Raw genomic sequence first — 24,078 nt, 5'->3', positions numbered from 1 at the left:
TTCTTTACTTCCGCAGGTGGGTATTGTAGTTGTAAGAAAGCTTGACAGAGATCTTGTAGGTGTTTGTCTCTGTCTGAGGGGTTGGAGCAAATGCGGTTGTATCTGTGTATATATAAAGTCTGCTGCAGTTTCCACGGTATGCATCTGATGAAGTGAGCTGTAGCTCACGAAAGCTCATGCTCAAATAAATTGGTTAGTCTCTAAGGTGCCACAAGTACTCCTTTTCTTCTTAAGAGGATAGTACATAATGGAGTCAAGCACCGTTTAGGGTGACCATTGCTTTCCTGCTTAAATTAAGGAGAGATCTGATGCAAAGAAGGAATTAAGTCTTGGGGAAAATTTTGTTTAAATTAAGCCAAGCACAGTTTTCTGTAATAATTTACCTACCAGAACAAAAATAATTTTATATATGTACTCTAAGCAGCATGTTCTACATATAAGAATTATGAAGGATCACGTACTGATTCATGAACTAAATGATATGTGTATGTATTAGTTTACACACATATACTATATATTTTTATGACCTATTATCTGTGCAGAGTAAGCACAAGTCTTTTCTGCGTTTAATCATATTTTGATGTATTATATTCGGTCTGTGAGGACTTTCATATAAAAGGAATTATATTCATGTAGTTGGTGTACGAATTATGTACAAACAATATGGTATTTATATTCATTCACATGTGCTTTACATATAATTTTTGTTTGACATAGGTGAAGTCTCTATAGCAGGGGTGGGCAAACTTTTTGGCCCGAAGGCCACATCTGCATGGGGAAATTGCATGCAGGGCCATGAACATAGGACTGGGGCGGGGGTCGGGGTGCAGGAAGGGTGCGGGGTGCAGCAGGGGGCTCAGGGCAGGGGTTTGGGCTCTGGCCCAGCGCCACTTACTTTGAGCGGCTCCAGGGTGGCAGTCGTGCACAGTCAGGTTGAGGCAGGCTCCCTGCCTGCCCTGGCCCCACGCCACTCCTGGAAGTGGGCGGCACCACGTCTCTGCAGTCCCTGGGGGAGGAGGGGCAGAGGGCTCCACGCGCTGCCCTCGCCTGCAGGTACCTCCTCTGAAGCTCCCATTGGCCATGGTTCCCTGTTCCCGGCCAATGGGAGCTGCGGGAGGGGCGGTGCCTGGAGGCAAGGGCAGCACGCAGAGCCCTCTGTCCACCCCACCCCCCGTTTCCCCAGGGGCCGCAGGGACGTGGTGCTGGCTGCTTCCAGCAGTGGCACAGGGCCTGCGGTGCCGTGGAGGGGAAATCCCATGGGCCGGATCCAAAGCCCTGCTCTATACTGTAAAGGAATGCTCCCTTTTCTATCCTACTGTTGTAGCTGCAGTAACTTGCACCAGCCTTCAGGAAAGGAAGAGTCGCTTGAAGTATCAAGGTGGATGGAAGTGGTTACAGGATGTGCCCAGTAAAACAAGGATTTTTCCATGCTTTCCTGTAATTTTCTTTACCCTATGTACACTGTAGGACTACCATTTTCAACAACGGTTGTGGATGGAGTTGTACTTGGGTAAATCTACATTAGGAGAAATGTGTTTCTTAAAAACAAGTTGAAAATGACTAGTAGGTGCCAGCTGGTTGAGTTGAACCCTTGGCTTGCATGTGCTGAAGTATGGATTTGCCTTCATTGCATTACACTAGACTTTTAGAATGAGTGTAAGAAACCACTAGCTATTGTGTTCTAAAAATAAGCCACGCTACCTTTTCTCTTACCTTAGACCAGCGGTTCTCAAACTGTGGGTCGGGACCCCACAATGGGTCACAACCATGTTTTAATGGGGTCGCCAGGGTTGGTATTAGACTTGGTGGGGCCCGGGGCTTCAGCCGATACCCAACAGCTTCACCCTCGGCAGCAGGACTGAGGTTTCATGCCCCCCGTCCAGGGCTGAAGCCCTTTGGCTTTACCCTCCACCACCACCCAGGGCTTTGGCTTGGCCACCCCCCCCCAGCCCACCCAGGGTGGTGTGGCTCGGGCTTTGTCCCGTCCCCCATCCCTCCTGGGGTCCTGTAGTAATTTTTGTTGTCAGAAGGGGGTCACAGTGCAATGAAGTTTGAGAACCGCTGGACAAGACAAACTCTCTGATACCCATTGTCAAACACAGCAGGATTTCCTACTGTAGGCAGAGTGTGCGTGCTTTGCTTTTTTGCTTTGGAGTTCTCTCTCATTTCTTGCCAGGTTGCTCCCTCAAATTACATTTGTTCTTCTGGGAAACGGGAGGGGAAGAGAAACGTTGCTGTACTTATTTAAATATGAAGTTAAATACAGTACGGCAAAGAGCATGTATGTCAGGTTAAAAGGTAACAAAATCCTAGAGATACACACTGGATCCCTCCAGGGATTGCTTGTTCACAAAAGGAAGAGTACTGCCTGTAATGGCTGACATGAAAGAGAAGGCTCTGCAGAACCGCACCAACTCTAGTACACTAAGTATTTGAATAATGGATAGTGTTTTTCCCTAGATGTGTCCGAAACAACTGAAAAAATGGGAGTGATAAAGTACAATCAAAACTTGACTCATGACTGAGGGAGAAAGCCTACTTGCAGCTAAATAAGTGACACTGAAAATTAGATTCTACCCACTCAGTCCTTTGTGCTCAAAAAAGCAGATTTTTTTATTGTTCTTGTGTTGTGTTTTGATTTTCTTTAGGTTTTTTTAAAATTTAATAAAACAAGAATTTTTACTAATCAAAAGGGACCCCAATGAGAATTCCCCCAAAAGGCAACCCAGAAACAAAGTGCATAATTCCAATGCAGAACAAGAACCCGAAATAGCAAACCTGTGTCACTGCTGGCGGTTTCAATCCCTCAATAAAGGGAGCTGATATAATTACGAATACCCTTCTGGTTGCCTCCCTCAGACTACCAATATCATCTCAGTCATTATTCATCTGGACTTCAGCCAGCTAGCTCAGCCAAATCCCAGCTTCCAGTAAACACTGTCATTCATTACACTACATGAGACAAATTAGAGACAATGAAGTTGGGTACCATCTGCATGCATCTTACAGACAGGAGACACATATTTTTATAGTAACCCATTCAACTCAGTAATAATTGCTATTAGCTGATAAGCTTGATAAATATTTACAAATATCAGAAAAGGTTAATCTGCCAAATGTAAGTTGTCTGTAGAAAGATTTAGTATTTACTCTAGTTCCACCCCCCCCGCCACCCTTTCCACAGAAATTTTATCTTGTAGACCTTTCAAAACTTAGCTCAGTGCCTCATATTGGAATAATCTGAAACAGAAAAGAAATTCTAAGAAGCGAGTTCATTTTGACTGTAGCTGAAGTCTGACCACAGAATTACCAGTTTATTCCATTTCCCAGAAGTCTTTGTTAAATTATAGGATTAAATTATATAAATTCATATAAAATTATCCCAGTTGGATGAACTATGCACTTCTAAGCATCACACATAACGAAGTGTCCATTTACAATTATATAATGGGACTGTACAATCATTATGCTATTTCTGCATAATGTTACTGGCCAAAATGCCTTGTTAAGACGTGACAAAAACGCAAAACACAAGAGCAAAACAAAAACAAGAGCAAAAAAGCTTGACATGACATCATATGGCATCCATCTTTTAGCATCCATAAGCCTTCTCATAACCTCATTTTCAAGATTTCACATTTTTTATATTAACAGAGTAGAATAAAGTGAGATAACGCTTGGTTTGCGTGCAAGAGGGCTAAATTTAGGATTGATATTAGTAATACCTAATAACCTGCATCTGCCATTCTTCCTTCAGTTATGATTTTAGATCTCTCAAGCTATGAAGGCTCTGGCCTGACCAATATGGGCAGACATTATAACCATACTTCAATTCTCACAGCTCTCTTAGGGCTACCCCATCGTATAAATTGTAGCTCACCCAAGTGGTCCTATTGAAGTCAGTGAGCTAATAGGTAAGGATAACTGCAAATGTAAAGGATTGTAGGATCAGCTCCTGTTAATAATCTCCTCAGAGCAGGGTCCCCTGCCTTTTGTCAGTCTGTAAACACAGTGCACTTCTATGGCAGTTTAGAAATAAAATAAGATATACCTAAGGGTGTGCTAGTATTAAACATATCTGTGAATTGGTGGCAATTCATGCTTGAAAAAAAAAATGTGTTAAGCAAGATTTCACAACCAAATGCTTTCTGTTAGAGGTAAAATTCCCCACAAGGGAGAGAGCCTCTAAATTCTATCCTATTTTATGGAAATACTTACAGCATGCTCAGCACCATAGTATCTGAACACCTTCTAGGAGTGCATTAAGCAATGTGACTAATTTCACTCACTTGTGGTTAGGGTGACCAGAGAGCAAGTCTGAAAAATTGGGACAGGAAGTGGGGGTAATAGGAGCCTATATAATAAAAAGACCCAAAAATCAGGACTGTCACTATAAAATCGGGACATCTGGTCAGCTTACGTGTGGTTTGTTCTCTCACCCTCTCCCCAGTTTGTGTGCAGACCAGTGTTGTTTTTTCTTTTAATATATCACCATGGGGTTATGTTAGAGAAGGCAAGGGCAAAGAAGCGAGCCTTGCTCTTAGAGCTGAAGAGCGTGAGGTTTTTGATGGTTCTAAGCTGCTGTGGGATTTTGTTTCCCAATCTTGAATCAACACCCGAGAAAACTCTGTCTCCTGCACAGATGAGTTTTGCTTTAAGACCCTTTGCATCATATAAGCCCTGAATATGTGGCTCTGTAATGCTTAAGTTATGTGGAGGGCTTACATACTTATTCGGGTCCCTCTTCACAAGGGTCAATTTCACTTTTATGTGACTAAAAACATGTACTAGTAGAGGTGGTACTAGTCCACTGGGGGCCATAAGCAGGAATATTTTGCCCCCCCCACACACACACACAATTAAAAGCGAACAGGTGGCCACCTTGAGCTGCTCGGGGTTCTACGCAATTACTTAGTCTGCTTTTTGTCTTTGTGATTTTTGAAGTGAGTTTGCTTAGCTACTTTGCTCCTTTAACATGTTTGTCTATTGTGAGTGCTACTGGGCTAATTTTCTGACAATACTCCAGGACTGCTATTTTTAACAGACAAGACTTCAGCTATATAGTTTTCAGTTCTTTTCTGTGAAAGATTAATCATCATCCTATTTCAATCACTGTTATCCTTTCATATCCCTCTTTGGTTGTTAATGCACATTCCTGTAACCATTAAAAGGGTGGCAGACTCAAGCACACATTTGGCAGAAATATCTCAACAATAATTTTAGATTTTTTTAAAGCAAATCAAATTAACTAAATAAGTTATAAGCATATTACATATTTGTGTTATATTGAAATCTTGACTAGTAACAAAATTATACTGAGAAATATGCCAGTGATATCACATGCTTCTCCTTCCTTAGTTCTCAGTAAAATACCAATTATTGGCCTTAAAGTACAGCAAAGACAGAAAATGCCAGGTGCCCTATAAGAAAATAATTTTAGCAAACTCTGTCTGTAAAATGCCCATATTTTCTGACTTGTTTCAGTTGGTCAAACAATCAACTTCTTTGAACTAATGGTTAGACTAACTATCTCCATCATTCTGCACGGGACTGGGACTGACACGTGCTAGGTTATTCTGGGCAAAGCTGGATAAGACAAGACATGCTCCTTGGTATCAGTTACCTGAAAAGGGAAAAGCTATCAGAATCAAATAGCTCTTTGATAGTAAGTTTACCATAAGGGAGACCCTATCTACACTGGCCTGCAAACAAAATTAGCTGAACACTACACGTTAAGTTAACTTAATTTCTAAACTAATGAGTCCATACTGCTTTGTCCAACTGAATTAATACTGAATTATCTGAAGCTGCTTTACAATATGTTCATTTAAATTCTGTGCCCAGACCAATTTAGACTGGGCTGAAGTGTTCCATTTTCTAACTCATCTATTACAGGTAAGTAAAACTATATGAAAATGCTAAGGAACATAATTGTACAAACAAATATAAGATAACTGATGCAACTTCTTTGGCAGAATTCTTGCCCCATTGAGGTCAATGGCAAAACTCTCACAGACTTCAGTGAGGCCAGGATTTCATCTCCAATCTTTAAAATTGAGAACTCACTAAATCAGGGACTGTCACTGTTCTACCTGTTTGTGCAGCGCCTAACACAATGATGCCTTTATATCTCTAGATTAGAGCTGGTCAAAAAATATAGTCGTTTTTTGTGGGAATTTTTTAAAAATGTTTTTCCCCATTCTTTGTAGAAATTTCCCATTAAAAGTTTTCATTTCTTTTTTAACTGAAACATTTTAAGTTTTCAGCAAAATTTTTCTGATTTCAGTTTCCAGTTCATAGAAAACTGGAAGACATCAAAAATGAAATTATTCTATTTTTTGGGGGGAAAAAAAAAGACAGATATTTTTCATTGCAATTACTTTGATGAAAAAAATTCACATCAGCTCTACTCTAAATACTAATGTAATAGTAATGATAATAATGTAAAAGTCTGATGTTAAAAATTAAGATGTACTACACACTTAAAAACAGAAAGAGAAGACAGATAATATACTTTAAAATTAATGATTCATATGAAATATTACAAAAACACACATATTGATAAAAGTTTAAATCACTATGGATTTTGGCTTAGTTCATGAGTAGAATTTACCTTTCTATGTGAAAACCAACCCTGTCCGGATGGTTTTAAAGTCACCCTAAGTTTCATATTTCACAGTTAATACCAAATATTGGTTCTGACTCACTCTCCTCAGCTCTAACTTCCCATCTGTATTGTATACGTGCATTTTGGATCCATTTTGATTTAACAGACCCAATTCAAAAACATAGTCCAGAAACATGAACGGTTGAAAACACTTTAGGTTATCACAAATTATCGTAGATAGATCTTCCTCCACCTTGATTAAAGCTCTCTACAGTTTACTAAGGGGAAAATCTCATCCTTTCCTATGAGCCTATAGAAGGGCACGTAGCCACATACAGTTGTGTGCAAGATTTGTAAAATCTGTGTATATAATCCACACCTCATGTGTGCCACAAGAGCCCAGCTCTGCAGAAGCTCTGTTAGTGCTGTTGTGTCTGGGCAGTAGGATCAGGGGATCCATCCCTGTGTGTATCAGCCAGCCACACACCTTCATGTAATTGAGTAGGAGAAGAACCTGACATGGGCTACAGTATCAGATGTGATGTAACTCTAGTGCCACTCCACAGGTTGATGGAGGGGAATAACCTCTACCATTGCCGGACCTCCCTCGGCCCAGAACGCACTTATTCACAGTTACTGCGAGGAGACAATTTCCCCCGAGGCATTTCAGTCTTTTTAAAAGTCAAAAACAACATTAACACAATATTAGTCATATCAGTGTATAATTAAAAATTAGTGTGAATATTCTATCTTTACTTTCGCTGTCCTAGGCAGAAAAAAAATAATTCCATATATACTGGCCAAGAGAACTGCCATGAATTTCCTGGGTGATGGGGAGACAAAGACTGCTCCCTTTCCAGAAACTGCAGAATGCAACATTAGACATTCCACAGTGTGTGCAACTGTCCATTCCCAAGGGTAGAGTGACTCCATACAGCTCGACTGCTTTAGGCTGCAATTTGGCACAAGGGAATGATCTCAGCTGAGATAACTTTCCCTTTCCACTTGCATCCTAGCACAGAGCAGACTATTCCCCAGCTAACTGAGTAACAGTCACATAGGAAAGAACTGTAAAATACTACTACTTAGCATCTATGAAAGTGCCTCTTCTCTGACGATGCCCAACATCACACAGCGACTCAATGGTTTAGCCAGCAGTGGAGCACAGAGGACGTATCTCACAGCCCCTCTGCCTTAAGCAATTCCACCCAACTCTCCCTCCCAGTTCCAACACATCAGACTCTCAGTTACTGAAAGCTACAGAGAGGAAAAGAATAGAGCAAACATGGTACAACAACCCCCTTCTCCCTTATGTTGGGGAAGAGAATCAGGAGCAACTGACAAGAGAAATATGACATCTAGACTTTCTGGACACTCTCTTCAATTCCTTCTCTCTCCCCTCTCCACACTCTAAAGGCCTTGTCCTCACTGCAGAATTACCTATCAGTGGCCAGTCACCAGACTAGCTGCCAAACCCTAGTGTAGACAGCCAAATCTGCTATAAGTCATGATCTGCACCCACACAGCTTATCTCAGCTTGAAACTAGTGCAAGCTGCACCAGATCAAAGGTATAACAAGAGCCAATGGCTGGAAGCTGAAGCTAGATGTCAGACCGGAAATTGGGCATACACTTTTAACAGTGAGGGTAATTAACCCTCACTGAGGATGACTGGGAGAATTTATCAAAGTTGGTGGTAGATTCTCCAACATTGGCAATTTTTAAATCAAGATTGGATTATTTTATTTTATTTTTATTTTAAGATACCCTCTAGTTCAAACATACATTATTTTGGGGAAGTTGTATGGCTTGTGTTATATACAAGGTCACACAGGACAATCACAATGATCTCTTCTGGCCTTGAATTCTATTAATCAAAATAGAGCTTTTCCTGCTTAAAATAGGAATTTAAACCAGTGTACTTCTACTGGTTGCTAGGCTCTGATGGATCTAACATGGTAAAACCCCAGAATAGCCAAAGCCTAAGTAAACTCTTTTAAAATATATGGATTTCCAGACAATAGGACAGTCTAAGGTCATCCATCTTTCCAAGAACAGCTGCACAGCAGTTAGTGTCATTAGAATTTGCTTAAATTCATTAAAAAAAGTTACAATGTAATTTGAAATACTCAGACCCCAACAACACACTCACTACTGGATTTTTAAAAATTCCTTAATTTTGTTCGCAAGTAAATTTATCTTCTCTGGTACAAAACAAAAACCTCAATCCTGGGCTGAAACAACATATATCATCCCAGAGCTAATTTTTATAGCCAAGTTCTCTCTGACGATGCTATTACAGGGGCACTGACACTGTTTTAACTATAAAAGCCATCCTTATAACCAAACATTTGCGGAATAATTACCACTACTTCTATCTAGCACAAGTAGTTTAAATTTGAATAAGCTTCTCTGCCAGGTGTGATGTGATATATCCCATGCTATAAAGGAAGTGCAAGTGCTCCACTCTTTAGCCTCATTCATGATGAAGGAATCTTTTAGTGAAAGCAGGGAATGAGCACTTGAATGTATGCACTATAAGATCTGGAAATGGAAATCAGGATTTCCCCACGATAAGTGGAGAAAACTCCTTTCCCCCCTACTGCCTTCCCCCACTCATTTCTGCCAGTCACAACTACAACATGAAAACAATTACAGGTAGTGGTAAAGCAGAGTGCCAAAAGCTTGCCCAGACATAACTCCTGCCATCAGTGGCAGTTTTGCCAAACAAAGTAGAGGCCAGTCCCGCAAACCTTGTTTATGCAAGTAGCCCTTTTACTGGGTCAGGTTTTTATAAGGTGTGAATCAACAACCATTATCAGACCAAGGTGTTCTGCACCTTATATCTAAAATGTATGTTGTGGGTTTTCTTAAAAAAAGCATTTCAGAGTTGTTAAGCATTTATACCAAAGAGACAATTTCAGGGGGAAGATCAAAAATATGACTTATAATGGAACCCAGTTTAAAACTGTGAAGAAGCAGCTGCTTCTCCAAAATGCTTGTTACTTAAGCTTGAAATGCTTTATTTTCAAAACAGAGCAAATTCCCTCCAAAATTTTATATAATAAAATTTCATAGGAACTATTTTTTTTAAAAAATTGCAAAGTGGAAGCTATGTTCCACAGAACAAGTATAGAAACAAATGTTAAGTTAATTTGTCCAACGAGGGCTAAAACCTTGGTTATGACAAAGATATACAAAATTGAATGATAAGATCCTTGTTTTATTGTTATTTGTGTTTTTGTTTTAGAGACTTTAACATACATTTAACAAAGCACAAAAATTTACATTAAAGATTTGAGTCCTTTTCTTAGACTATAGGAACAAGTATCATCCTTTCGTAGACTCCTGCTTCCAATTAACTAAAACTAAAATTGCTGTTGTTAGAAGGTAGAAAGGGGCCTATATTTCCAACGCACATTAGGATGGAAATACTTAAGAAAAATTAACAGTGAGGTAACCATCCAACTCATTCACAATTTGGAATTTCATATTTGCTTTTAAAAATCACCAGCTTGAGATGGCACCTGAATTTTTTCAGAGGATTATTAAAACCTTATTTACTAAGGAACATAAAAACGTATGGGAGTTTTTGCTGAATAAGGTGCCACTCAGCATCAACAAGGGTGGCCAAATATGACCCTAAGTATTTCCACAGAACTTAGTGCCCTTTGATTTCTGTTCTGTGGGTACTTAAAGAGTTAAACAGCAGCCTTCTTCGTATTGCTGTACTTTCTGGCATTGTGTAACTATGCAAGGGATTATGAGAAGCACTAGTGTTTTTTTAATATCCAATTCACTCCCCTCTGATTGCAACATCTTAATATTACATTCTGATTAATCGTGGTTGAATGCTTTGAATTCTGCAGCAGATAAAGTACAGTACATTTCCCAGTTTAGGAACTTAAATTAGAGCAGTGCTATTCTTCTACCAATTAAACATGCATGGAAATCTACTGCTCTGAGCATTTACCATTACATTTGGGAAACGTAAAAAAAAGAAAAAAAAAGTTAAAATATGGAATTAATCATTTCCTGTTCATCTTTTATCTTAAGTCTGTAAAGCATGTGATTTTGTACATGTATTGTTGTACTCATATCAAAATTGTCCTTTATGAATCAATAAGCAAAGCAGTACTTTTTTCAGTGAGGGATGTGTGATTTTGGGATGAGTATTTATTTATTGACTACCCAGCAGTATTTTCATTCCTCTAATTTGACTCAGTGGTCTTGTCTCCGAATATTAAAGATCTATTTCAAACTTCTTTATGAAAGAGCAGGAACCTTGCAGTTAATTTTTTAACTTACACTAAATACAGTTTGGTTTGATAACAATTGTTTAAACAAAGGAAGTTTATGTTGAAAGTTTTTGCTACTCTTAGTAAGGCTTCAGTCAACGTTAAAAATGAAAAGGAAGACCGAGTTAAGTTTGTGAGGAGAACATGCCATGCCATGCAGAAACAAAAATACAGCATTGCACATACTTGAAATTTCAGCATGCATGGTTATTTTAACTACTTATTGTGAATGAATCTTTACTGCCTCCTGCCTTAGGAGCCCGATGCAATCAAAACTTTTTTGCAGTGGCTTACTTAATTTTTTAATACAACACTGAAGTTGAAATAGACAATTAGTTTTCTGAAGCATTTCTCTGTAAAAGGCTTACATAGATCATATATTAATTTGAAATATATTAATATTTGAAATATTAATTAAAATGAAAAACACATTATATGATACATTTTATGAACTAACATGCTATTCTCCGGGGGGGGGGGGGGCGGGGGTGTATTCACACTACAAAAGTCACCACGCCAAGAGTATTTTTCCATCAAACATTTAGTTTAATTATTCCCTCTCTAGTAAGTATTTTATATTGTACATGTACACTAGTAAAAAGTTGTTTTGTTTCAAGGCCACCATGCATTCTGTTCTGTAAATTACATTATAGTAAGCTATCTTGATCTCTGAATAAGCACACCTTGCTGATTGTAACAAGGGTGCAGAATTACTGATGTATGCAGATAAATATTTGTCATGTTATTTACTTGTATTTTTTTTCTTTTTTTGGTGTGGGCTAAGGGGACTGGCAAAGAAAGAGTTGGGGAACTCATTTTAGCAGTCTTTAGCACAAGATTTCTTTTGTCATGATTCATAAGAACTTTCAGAGACTGCCCTGGCATTCCCAGTAAAGAAAAGATAGATATACTTTACCAGTGCAGAAGTTCATAAGTGCTGAGGAATCACATACTGAAGCAAGACAAGGCAAGCTGTCTTCCATTCTTGTCACCTGTGTTACAAGTACTATAAAACCAGTTGTTTCTATGTTTCTTGCTGCCTTCCCAGATAGTTTCAGAGTAAATCCCAGCTCTGTAAATCTGAAGGCATACTTTGAATTCTGAGGAAATCCTCCCAGTCCAGATGGCCCACCACAAAGCACTTCTGTGTTGGCACAAATAAAAACTCCTTAAGATAGGTCTCCTCCTTCTGCCTCTCTTTGCACTCTGAGCAAGAGGAAAGCTTCTGCTTTTGAGAGAGAGAGAGAGAGAGAGAGAGAGAGGCAAAAGGGGGTGGGATGCAGAAAAAAACTCTGAGACTGTTTCAGGGAGTGGCTAAATCTCAGACATCAGAAATACAATAATAAAGGCACTCACTAACCCATGCACTACAGCAATTTGTCACAGTGCACGAGCTATCCATTAAAGATCTCAAATGTTAGAACTCTGTTACTTCTGTTTTAGCAAAAGTCCGAGGAATTCACAGAATTCTAACTAGTTTTCAAAATAAGGGGAAAAAAAGAAAAAAAAAAGGCTATTGTTTTTACACAATAAGGGTCCATTCCTACCCCCATTTAAATCAACAGGAGCAAAGTTGGGTTCTTAATTTAGAGACCTGTACCTCTGCTATTTCTCCTTCAGATTAAGCTATACTGCCACTTGTCCTCAATGCGTGCTAATCCACAGGTTTTTCAGATTAGTTTTTACAAAATTAAAAAAGCAACAACTGAATTTTTATTCACCTACATAGACCTGAACAAACAATTATAGTTAAGAATAACTAACCAGGAGGAGTTCCAATGTTGCACTTTTAATAACTGGAAAAACAAACAAAAACAGTGTAAATGAAAACTGTTACTGTCCCAAAATGTGTTTGCTCATGTATTACAATCAATAAAAATTGTAACTGCAGCCAAACAATGCATGAGAAAATGGAATTGATATACCAATTTTTGGTATTTTCATACCATATCTCTCAAAATTAAAAAGTAATGCTACCATTGGCAATATGCTTATATGCACTATTTTACAATAAACTGAAGTGTAATATCCTAGTTTAAAACTAGCTGCTTTTGCAATGCTATCATTCCATTAAGTGTGAGAGAACTCATATTACAAATGCATTACAGTCTATTTAATATGACCATGCTTTTGTCTGTCTTGCAAAACCAAGTAGAGCCAGATGAGAACTAATGAATGCAACATGTGCTCATTCTTTTGGTAGCTGTGCCTGAAGCCAACTGGCAAAATGAATCCAGTAAGATAAATGTCAAAACAAAGGAATCGGTGGTTACATATTGCATATATTTTCCCTTATATTTCTAATATGCTTTAAATAATCTAGCACTTTCAAAGCTTTGCAGAGCCATAGAAAGGCAAAAGTTAAATACCTGCAGCAAAAGAGAGACTAAAAAGAGTAGGGTATCAGAAACAAAAGCACGCTGGGGTCAAGTCTCACCATTCAAAAGGCAATGGGCATGTGATACTGTCTGAACTGCATCCGACGAAGTGAGCTGTAGCTCACGAAAGCTTATGCTCAAATAAATTGGTTAGTCTCTAAGGTGCCACAAGTACTCCTTTTCTTTTTGTGAATACAGACTAACACGGCTGCTACTCTGAAACCTGTCTGAGCTCTGAACATCTCTCACTCCTCTAATGTGAATTGTTCTTCAAGAGTTTGTGACAACACATTCTTAAAAGTAAAAATAATACACAAGAGGATGTTTTTCAAACTCAAACTCCCTGAGCTAGTCGATTCCAGCAAAAATATGTGCCTTGTAGCTACTCCTGAAAGCTTCCCATTGTGGAAGGAAAGAATTTACCTTATAAGAGATTAAAACAGAAATAAGCAAAAGATCAGATGGGCTATCACCAGGACATGCAAGTCTACACAACTCTTGCACCAGTAAGCAGAAGGTAGAATGGGAAATCACCTGAGAAACTGGATGGTGGTGAACTGCTGAGACAGGGAATCACTTAAAACCCCACTCCACCCCTGTTTCTTGTAACATCATTAAAGAGAACAAAAACAAGCAAAATCGAAATTCAGAATACGACATTTGGGCCAACAAACAGATTGTTGGGTTTGCTAAGTGGTACAGAACAGAGGGGGAGGTGAAGAGAGACCTAATTCCCTACTCTTAAAATTGCTCTTGATGATCATAAAATATAACCAATTGTACATGATAAACAGGAGACACCCAACTGAAACACGGCTTTAAACAATAAATTAACTTTGGATTGTTGGATTTCTAGGATAAAGGCAGAATTCTTGTTGCAGGACGCAACTAAGAGCTTGTATTGTGCATATGGGAAATTAAATGCTAATGTTTCCAGATGTATGACCTTTGACACAAACGATTTTTAGTTCTGATGAAGAGGGATTTCTTAAAAGAAAACAACAACAAAATCCCCCACTATGAAGCTACATTAATGCAGTATTTCCAACTAAGCTCACGACCTACCACTAGGGTTGCCAATTTTGGTTGGACGTATTCCTGAAGGTTTCATCACATGACATAATCTTTAATTAAAGATTAACCTTTAATTCCTGGAGACTCCAGGACAATCCTGGAGTGTTTGCAACCCTACCTACCACCCACCAGAGCAAAAAGTGTATTTCCTGAGGAAGCAAAGCACACTTAAAGCACTCCTTAAAGAAGCAAAACACACTATTGGAATACAGAGCTCAGAATATAATTTTGAATAGAGTTTGAAGTAAAACAGTACATTTTTCAGTCCTTGTCTTAAACTGTTTATTGTTGAAATGGTTTGCTTAAAATGACTGTTGACCATGCTGGCCAACAAGATGGCTATGCCGTTGTAGGTGTCTGATGGTTAATTATATAAGGACTCTCAAAATTCTGTGCACTCGGTGTGTGTGGATGGGTGGGGCAGTGAGAATAACTAAATACTCTGCAAGGAATGACAGCACAACCACTCCATGACCGCCATTCTGCCCTGCTCCCCTAATCATCCCTATACTGGAGATGGGGCTTACTAATGAATATGTGTAGTTCTGAATCCACTGGCCACTTTCCAGCCTTCCCCCAACCTGCTACACCTTCAAAACAACACTGTACAATAGGGTGGAGCCTTCTCCGAGTATAGCTGCACACAAAGAATCCTACATCCTGTGCTTCTTTCCAGTCACCCAGTGGAAGTCTATCAGTTCCACTGCCTGTCTGGCCTTCTGCACCTGTGCAAAGGGGAACAATATTTGCCATAAACATATTCAAGTTATAGCTAGTGTGATATACATCTTCCCTTTTGCATATATTGCTGACTTGACTCAGGGCACTAATGCCAGTCATTGCAATATGATCTTTGATACCATACAATGTGTTTATTATAAAAAATGGCATGAACAGTTACAACCCCAGTATTCATACAAATCCACATGCTTCCCATTAATTTCAGGATCCAGACAAATCTTGTTCTCTTTGGCTTTAAAACCCTCATGGACAAGGTCTTGCTTATCTCATGAACTTTGCCTCTTAAGTGCTTCCACCCTTCTAGCTGGGTCCTTAATCTGTTGCTTCAAACAATTACACCACTCCTAGTGCAAGAGCTTTCTCTTTTGCAATTTCTTTGCACTCCACAGAGTCTTTTCCATTTCCAGCTCTTCAAAGCTTTTCACTCTTAACAATCATCTCTTACTTTGTTTCTCCTCCTCTCCGCAATTATTTAACTCTGGGGTGCTGACACTTAAAATTAAAAAGGTCGTAGAGCAGTTTTTAAACTAAACGGCTGGGGGAAAGCCGACAGGTGCAGAGGAGCATGTGGTTCAGACAGCGATATCCCTTAGGGGATGATCTATTAATGGAGATTCCCTATGTCCTAGTAAGGAGGAGAGGATGGAAGATGATAAAATACAGGTAAGATCGGATGAGAAACAGTGAAAAGAAAAAAGTCTCATCCAATTACATCATGTAATGGCAGACAGCTAAAAAGTGACAAGTTTTTAAAGTGTTTATTTACCAATGCTAGAAGTCTAAATAATAAGATGGGCGAACTAGAGTGCCTCATATTAAATGAGGATATTGATATAATAGGCATCACAGAAACTTGGTGGAATAAGGATAATCAATGGGACACAGTAATACCAGGGTACAAAATATATCGGAAGGACAGAATGGGTCGTGCTGGTGGGGGAGTGGCACTATATGTGAAAGGAAGTGCAGAATCAAATGAATAAAAATCTTAGATGAACCAAACTGTACCACAGAATCTGTCTGGATAGTAATTCCATGCTCTAATAATAAGAATATAGCAGTAGGGATATATTACCAACCGCCTGACCAGGATGGTGATAGTGACTGTGAAATGCTCAGGGAGCTTAGAGAGGCTACTAAAATAAAAAACTCAATAATAATGGAGGATTTCAACTATCCCCATATTGACTGGGTACATGTCACCTCAGGCCGGGATGCAGAGATAAAGTTTCTTGACACCTTAAATGACTGCTTCTTGGAGCAGCTAGTCCTAGAACCCACAGGAGGAAAGGCACAGGATCTGGTCCAAGAGGTGAATATAGCTGGACCCCTTGGTAATAGTGACCATAATATAATTAAATTTAACATCCCTGTGGTGGAGAAAACACCACAGCAGCCCCACACTGGAGCATTTAATTTCAGAAAGGGAACTACACTAAAATGAAGAGGTTAGGTAAACAGAAATTAAAAAGGTACAGAGCCAAAAGTGAAATCCCTGCAAGCTGCATGAAAACTTTTTAAAGACACCATAATAGAGGCTCAACTTAAATGTATACCCCAAATTAAAAAACAGAGTAAGAGAACCAAAAAAGTGACACCGTGGCTAAACAACAAAGTAAAAGAAGTTGTGAGAGGCAAAAAGCCATCCTTTAAAAAGTGGAAGTAAAATCCTAGTGAGGAAAACAAAAAGGAGCATAAACTCTGGCAAATGAAATGTAAAAATATAATTAGGAAAGCCAAAAAAGAATTTGAAAAGTAACTAGCCAAAGATGCAAAAAGTAATAGAAATTTTTTTTCAGAAAAAATCAGAAGCAGGAAAACAACTGCTAAACAACCAGTGGAGCCACTGGGCGATCCAAATGCTAAAGGAGCACTCAAAGACGATAAGGCCATTGTGGCGAAACTAAATGAATTATTTGCATCCGTCTTCACGGCTGAGGATGTGAGGGAGATTCCCACACCTGAGCCATTCTTTTTAGGTGACAAATCTGAGGAACTGTCCCAGATTGAGATGTCATTAGAGGAGGCTTGGGAACAAATTGATAAACTAAACAGTAATAAGTCACCAGTATCAGATGGTACTCACCCAAGAGTTCTGAAGGAACTCAAATGTGAAATTGCAGAACTACTAACTGTAGTCTGTAACCTATCATTTAAATCAGCTTCTGTACCAAATGATTGGAGGATAGCTAATGTGACTCCAATTTTTAAAAAGGGCTCCAGAGGTGATCCAAGCAATTACAGGCCGATAAACCAGATTTCAGTATCGGGTAAACTAGTTGAAACTATAGTAAAGAACAAAATTGTCAGACACATAGATGAACATAATTTGTTGGGGAAGAGTCAACATGGTTTTTTTAAAGGGAAATCATGCCTCACCAATCTATTAAAATTCTTTGAGGGGCTCAACAAGCATGTGGACAAGGGGGATCCAGTGGATATACCGTACTCAGATTTTCAGAAAGCCTTTCCACAAGATCCCTCACCAAAGGCTCTGAAGTAAAGTAAGCCATCATGGGATAAGAAGGAAGGTTCTCTCATGGTTTGGTAACTGGTTAAAAGATAGGAAACAAAGGGTAGGAATAAATAGTCAGTTTTCAGAATGGAGAGAGGTAAATAGTGGTGTCCCCTAGGGTCTGTACTGGGACCAGTTCTATTCAATATATTCATAAATGATCTGGAAAAAGGAGTAAACAGTGAGATGGCAAGATTTGCAGATGATACAAAATTGCTCAAGATAGTTAATACCCAGACAGACTGAGAAGAGCTACAAAAGGATCTCTCAAAACTGGGTGACTGGGCAACAAAATGGCAGATGAAATTCAAAGTAATGCACACTGGAAAACATAATCCCAACTACATCTAAAATGATGGGGTCTAAATTGGCTGTTACCACTCAAGAAAGAGTGGAGTCATTGTGGATAGTGCTCTGAAAACATCCACGCAACGTGCAGTGGCAGTCAAAAAAGTGAACAGAATGTTGGGAATCGTTAAGAAAGGAATAGATAATAAGACAGAAGATATCATATTGTCTCTGTAAAAATCCATGCTATGCCCACATCTTGAATACTGAATGCAGATGTGGTCACCCCATTTCAAAAAAGATATATTGGAATTGGAAAAGGTTCAGAAAAGAGCAACAAAAATGATTAGGGGTATGCCATATGAGGAAAGATTAATAAGACTGGGACTTTTCAGCTTGGAAAAGAGACGACTAAGAAGGGATATGATAGAGGTCTATAAAATCATGACTGGATGACTGGTGGAGAAAGTAAATAAGGAAGTGTTATTTACTCCTCATAAACACAAGAACTAGGGTCACCAAATGAAATGAATAGGCAGCAGGTTTAAAACAAACAAAAGGAAGTATTTTTTCCACATAACACACAGTCAGCCTGTGGAACTCCTTGCCAGAGGATGTTGTGCAGGCCAAGACTATAATAGGGTTCAAAAACGAACTAGATAAGTTCATGGAAGATAGGTCCATCAATGGCTATTTGCCAGAATGTACAGGGATGGTGTCCCTAACCTCTGTTTGCCAGAAGCTGGGAATGGGCAACCAGGGATGGATCATTTGCGATGGATCGTTTGGTGATTACTTGTTCTGTTCATTCCCTCTGGGATACCTGGTATTGGCCACTGTCAAAAGGCAGGATACTGGGCTAGACTGACCTTTGGTCTGACCGAATATGGCCATTCTTATGGGTGTTTTGGGGAACCGCAGCCAATGGGAGCTGCAGGGGCAGTGCCTGCGGATGGGGCAGCACACAGCAGAGCCGCCTGGCCGCGTAGGAGCCGAAGAGAAGACATGTTGCTGCTTCCGGGAGCTGCTTGAGATAAGTGCCACCCTGAGCCACCTCTCTGGGCCCCAACCCCCTGCCCCATCCCTGATCCCCCTCCTGCTCTCTGAACCCCTCGGTCTCAACCCAAAGCACCCTCCTACATCCCAAACCCCTCATCCCCAGCACCACCCCAAAGCCCGCACCCCCAGCTGCAGCCCTCGTCTCCACCCCACCCCGGAGCCCCCTTCTGCACCCTGAACTCCTCATTTCTGGCCCCACTCTGGAGCCCTCACCTCCAACCAGAACCCTCACCTCGACTTGCACCCCAACCCCAATTGCGTGAGCACTCATGGCCCACCATACAATTTCTATACACAGATGCGGCCCTTGGGCCCCAAAGTCTACCCACTCCTGAGGTACACAAACTGTATGTATAATTGCATATAATTAACCTTGCAATGATCTATTATTTGGATTCATGTAATGTGTATTTTTTTTTGAATGGCAACATACCAGCAGCGATTAATTCAATTTTTTAAGAGTCAATGTTCTTTAATCATTTAATAGCTAACAGCTTTTCAACATACAACTAGCAGCAGCAGTGTTTCAGTAAATAATAATCTTCATGCTAGCCAAATATGGCATCTCAGCAACTGGCTACATCTTTTTACCATATACTTTATTGCTTTTCCGCAGTGGAAAGGCAGAATTGCAGTGATTTCTTTAATAACTGACCAACCCAATGCTTTAAGAAAACTGTTAGACTATTTTATTCCCTTTTCTTGGGGAAAAACCTCTCTTCAGAAACCAATATGTAACTTTAAAACAATTTTATATACTTGATCCCTTTCCTGGCAAAACTGATCAACCTGTTTTATTAGATGAATCACAAGAAATAACTGAAGAAATGTAATTAGTTCCAAAATATATATTTCAATTAAAAACATGCTCACTGGCTGGATCAAATATATTTTCACAACACAGCAGGGCATCTGTGAATAAGAGTCACTTAGAAGAGGTCTGGGGTTTTTTTTGGGGGGTGGGGCGGGGGCGGGAAGGGGTTCATATGAAATATACATAGGCTAATAAATTAGAACGGACAAGAACAGTTTCTAGGATTTAATGCTTTCATTAACCCGAGGCCCCAGGTTTCCCAGTGCCAGAGATTGCTCACGAAAAGTCAGCTAGAGAAGCTCAGCTACCTTACAATCACTCATTTCCAGATGCCCAATGTTCCTCTTCTCTTGCTTCAACTCAAGGTCCCAGCGCTGGAATGTTGTTTTACTAAAATCATGTTTTCTGAAGCATTAGCACAACACAGTTTCATAGTGCAGGATCCTAATACAGCTCATGTCACGGTCAACACAATGAGGGGAGCAAGAGTTGACGCAAAATAGAGCAGAAGAACAATACAAAGGGATGGGAGAGAGCGCGCATAATAACTCTTAAACAGTAAGTTCTTTCAGGGCAGGCACCATACCTGTAATTACACAGTGATTAGCACAGTGTGTCCCTCATTCTGAGTGCGGCTTCTGGGTGCTACTATAATATAAATAGTGAACAAAAATAGAGGGCCAGGTGTGCGTGAAGTAGAGATAACATCTAATAGAAGGGAAACAAGAAAGACAATGAGTTAAAAAGATAAAATTAAAATGTAGTAAGTCAAAAAGTACATCAGACAAAGCATCTCTTTTATGGCCTCTTATTCCGGGCATGCATTCCAGGTCATTTTTTTGCTAATGACATTTGCCATACTATATTATGATTACATATACCATAACAAAACTGAAACAGGGGTAATCCTGAATGGCAGCATCACCACCAGAGAATTCTGTATTTTTGTACAGAGATCCTTACTATTTCACCTCAGGCCAAGTTTGTTTCACCCATGGAAGTTCTCCATAAGTGGGCGACTCTAAAGTCTTATCTTGGCAACTACTATATACTTTAAACGATGCACACGGTTATGATAATATTATGTAGTACATTCATTTTTCTTTAAGTAATTAGCAAAAGTTCGATTATTGAAAACAAACTAGTAACTGATAGTATTCGTCACTCCAAAGCTATGGTTATGGAAATGACTAGCAGTCTGATTATTTAATTCATTTCAACATGAAGAAAACCATTGCCATTTACAGTGTATTGTGGTGGGCAGGGGGAAGAGGGATTACTGCAAAAATGTAAAGTGATTTCAAAATGCAGTGCTTTTTTGGTTTCCAGAAATACTACATTGCTTAAAAGTTAAACGCTTTTATTTTTTAGAAGTTTAATTCCAGCAAACAAACAAACAAAAAAATTTGGACTCTATCAGCTAGTAGAAAATATAGACTACTGCAATGTTTGATTGTTGTACCATCCTTAAAATGTATTTGTACCAGCCAATTTAAATGTAAACAATAGCAATGTGAAACCAGTTTCATTACCTAAGACCAAGTCTATGTTTGTTCAAGACCCTCATTTGTTATCAGATAGGGTACAATACCCTATTAGGTGCTCAGTGGATCAGAAAAATCTCAGATTAAAAAGGATATAAAATGATGGTTCATCTATTTACAGGATAAAAATCATCTCTGGTAAAAAGGCCCAACACAAGGCCCTGTGAACCTCTTAAGGTCCACACTAGGGTTGCTAACCCTCTCAGTTTTGCCAGCAGTCTCCCGGAATCAGGCTCCATCTCCCAGAGGCTACTGAAGCCAAATTGGGAGATTTTAGGCCAGGGGTGTCAAACTCAATTTACTTTACGGCCAGTGCCAGTCCTCAAATCCTGCCAGCGGGCCAATAATGTCACTCATGCCGCCCAGAACCAGCCCCCCCAAAACTATGCCCCCCACCTGCCTAAGGCTCTGGGAGGGAGTTTGGGTGGGGGAGGAGGTCTGGGGTAGGTGATTGGAGTGCAGGCTCTGGTAGGGAGTTTGGGTGCAGAAGGAATGAGAGGTTGGGCTCTGGGAGGGAGTTTGGGTGGGGGAGGGGGTCTGGGGTGCAGGCTCTGGGAATGAGTTTGGGTGCTGGGTGCGGGCTCAGGGCTGGAGCAGGGGGTGGGGGTGCAAGAGGAGGGGATGGGGTTGCAAGCTCTGGAAGAGAGGAGGGGTGCAGGCTCTGGGAGGGAGTTTGGGGGCAGGAGGGGGTATGTGGGAAGGGGGTGCAGGCTCCAGGAGAGAGTTTTGGGGCGGGAGGGGGTCTGGGGTGTGGGCTCTGGGAGGGAGTTTGGGGGCAGGAGAGGGTGTGTGGGAAAGGGGGGGATGCAGGCTAGGAGAGGGAGTTTGGGGGCTGGGGGTGCGTGGGAAGGGGGTGCAGGATCTGGGAGGGAATTTGGGGGTGGGAGGGAGTATGTGGGGAGGGGGTGCAGGCTCTGGGAGGGGGTCTGGGGTGCGGCACTTACCTGGGGCTCCAAGGCGGGGCGGGCCAGGGGGCATCTGCATGCTGATGCCCCAAGGCACTGCCCCTGCAGCTTCCCATTGGCTGCAGGGCGTTTGCGGCGGGGGCAGTGCGCGGAGACACAGCCTTGCCCCAGGGCCGCAGGGAGGGGCCAGCAGCCACTGGAGTAAGCAGGCAGACACCACTTGTTGCCGGGGCCCATGGTAGCGGGAGCGCCTGGGGTCGGCAGACGGGGCCAAGGGAGAGACCCGGCCCCAAAACTGCTGGAGTCCCACGGGCCACACGGGGGAGGTTCGCAGGCCGCAGATGGCCCACGGGCCGGGAGTTTGAGCCCCCTGTTTTAGGTGCTAAAAGTCCAGTGGCGCAGCGGGGCTCCCTCCCTGCCCTGGCCCCACGCCGCTCCCGGAAGCGGCCGGCACATCTCTGCAGACCCTGTGGGGGGTCAGGGAATATCTATGCGCTGCCCACACCCTGAGCACCAACTCCGCAGCTCCCATTGGCCGCAAACTGCAGCCAATGGAAGCTACAGGGGCAGTGCCTGCAGGCAGGGTCAGCACATGAAGTCCCCTGCCCCCCCCCAGGGGTTGCAGAGACGTGTTGGCCAATTCTGGGAGCGACACAGAGCCCCCTGGCCCCACTTACCTTGGGTGGCTCCCGGTTGGCAGCGCAGCGGGCTAAGGCAGGCTCCGCCCCTGCAGTTCCTATTGTTCGCAGTTCCTGGCCAATGGGAGCTGTGGAGTCAGTGCTCAGGGTGCGGGCTGCACACGGAGACCCTTGGCCCTCCCAGGGCTGCAGAGATGTGCCAGCCGCTGCCATGAGCGGCGCGGGGCCAGGGCAGGCAGGGATCCTGCCTTAGCCCTACTGCGCTGCCGCCCAGGAGCCACCCGAGGTAAGCACTGCCCGACCAGGGCCCACACCCCTCCCCCCGCACCGCAAAACTATGCCCCAGCCCTGAGCCCCCTCCTGCACCCAAACTCCTTCCCAGAGCTCGCACCCTCAGCCCCTCCCGCACTCCAACCCCCTGCCCCAGCCCGGTGAAAGTGAATGAGAGTGGGAGAGAACAAGCAATGGAGGGAGGGGGCATGGAGTGAGCACAGCGGGGTCTTGGAGGCAGGAGAGGGGCAGGGCAAGGGTGTTTGGGTTTGTGTGATTAGACAGTTGGCAACCCTAGCCCACACGTGGACACATGGGAGCGGGGAGGGGAGTGAGTAGCTGCACAGGACAAGCACAAAAGATCACTATGGGCGCTGCCAAGGTTTGGAACAGGGTAGGTGTCACGGATCTGTGCTTCTGAAGAACCAGTAGCCCTAGTAGTGTGTGCAAATTGCAGATGGGCTCTGGCGACCACAGGCCTGGGTTAGTGGGAGTGACCTCCCAAATCTCCCAATGCTCTACCTGCACAGAGCCTAAATACTCAGATTCTGTGGAGGTGGAGTGACTATTACCCTTAGCGTGTATTCATGGCAACATCTTAAGCATGATATACGCAATTTAACTACTATCTAGTGAGTTAAAATCACAGTGTCACACTTTAAACTATTACAACACTTCAGAGTTTGACCTTATCAAAATACCATTTACAGTCATATAATTCTGAAACATCACATGTAACAGCTGTACAGTCCATAAATTAACTGCTCTTCTGATGCCACAGAACACTATACGAAGTCATTCAAGAGGAATCTACACAGAGCTTCATATCTGTTTCATTAACAAAGATATTTAATAGCATGCTCTATCTGCACTCACAGCAAAATGAGTCAAAATAAAACAGATACCACGATTCATTTTAAATGTTGAATAAAAAAGTGGTTGCATCTA

The 24,078-nt window shown here is 41.5% G+C and overlaps 1 protein-coding gene across 3 annotated transcripts in view; it reads right to left on the bottom strand.

Moving 5' to 3' along the window:
- Positions 1–24,078, bottom strand: part of EML4 (EMAP like 4) — a 254,826-nt gene that overhangs the window by 137,298 nt on the left and 93,450 nt on the right. For 2 of the 3 annotated variants that reach the window (XM_077813841.1, XM_077813842.1), the window contains exon 1: positions 11,821–11,931. The exons of the other annotated variant lie outside the window; for it this stretch is intronic. In XM_077813841.1, coding sequence (XP_077669967.1) covers positions 11,821–11,887 — 67 coding nt within the window. In that variant the 5' untranslated portion in view covers positions 11,888–11,931. Of the gene's footprint in view, positions 1–11,820; positions 11,932–24,078 lie in introns of those variants that run through there. 3 annotated transcript variants of the gene reach the window in all.

Source organism: Eretmochelys imbricata, chromosome 3 (genome assembly GCF_965152235.1).
Source record: "Eretmochelys imbricata isolate rEreImb1 chromosome 3, rEreImb1.hap1, whole genome shotgun sequence".
NCBI classification, from domain to species: Eukaryota; Metazoa; Chordata; order Testudines; family Cheloniidae; genus Eretmochelys; species Eretmochelys imbricata.
This window is presented reverse-complemented; position numbering and strand designations above follow the sequence as displayed.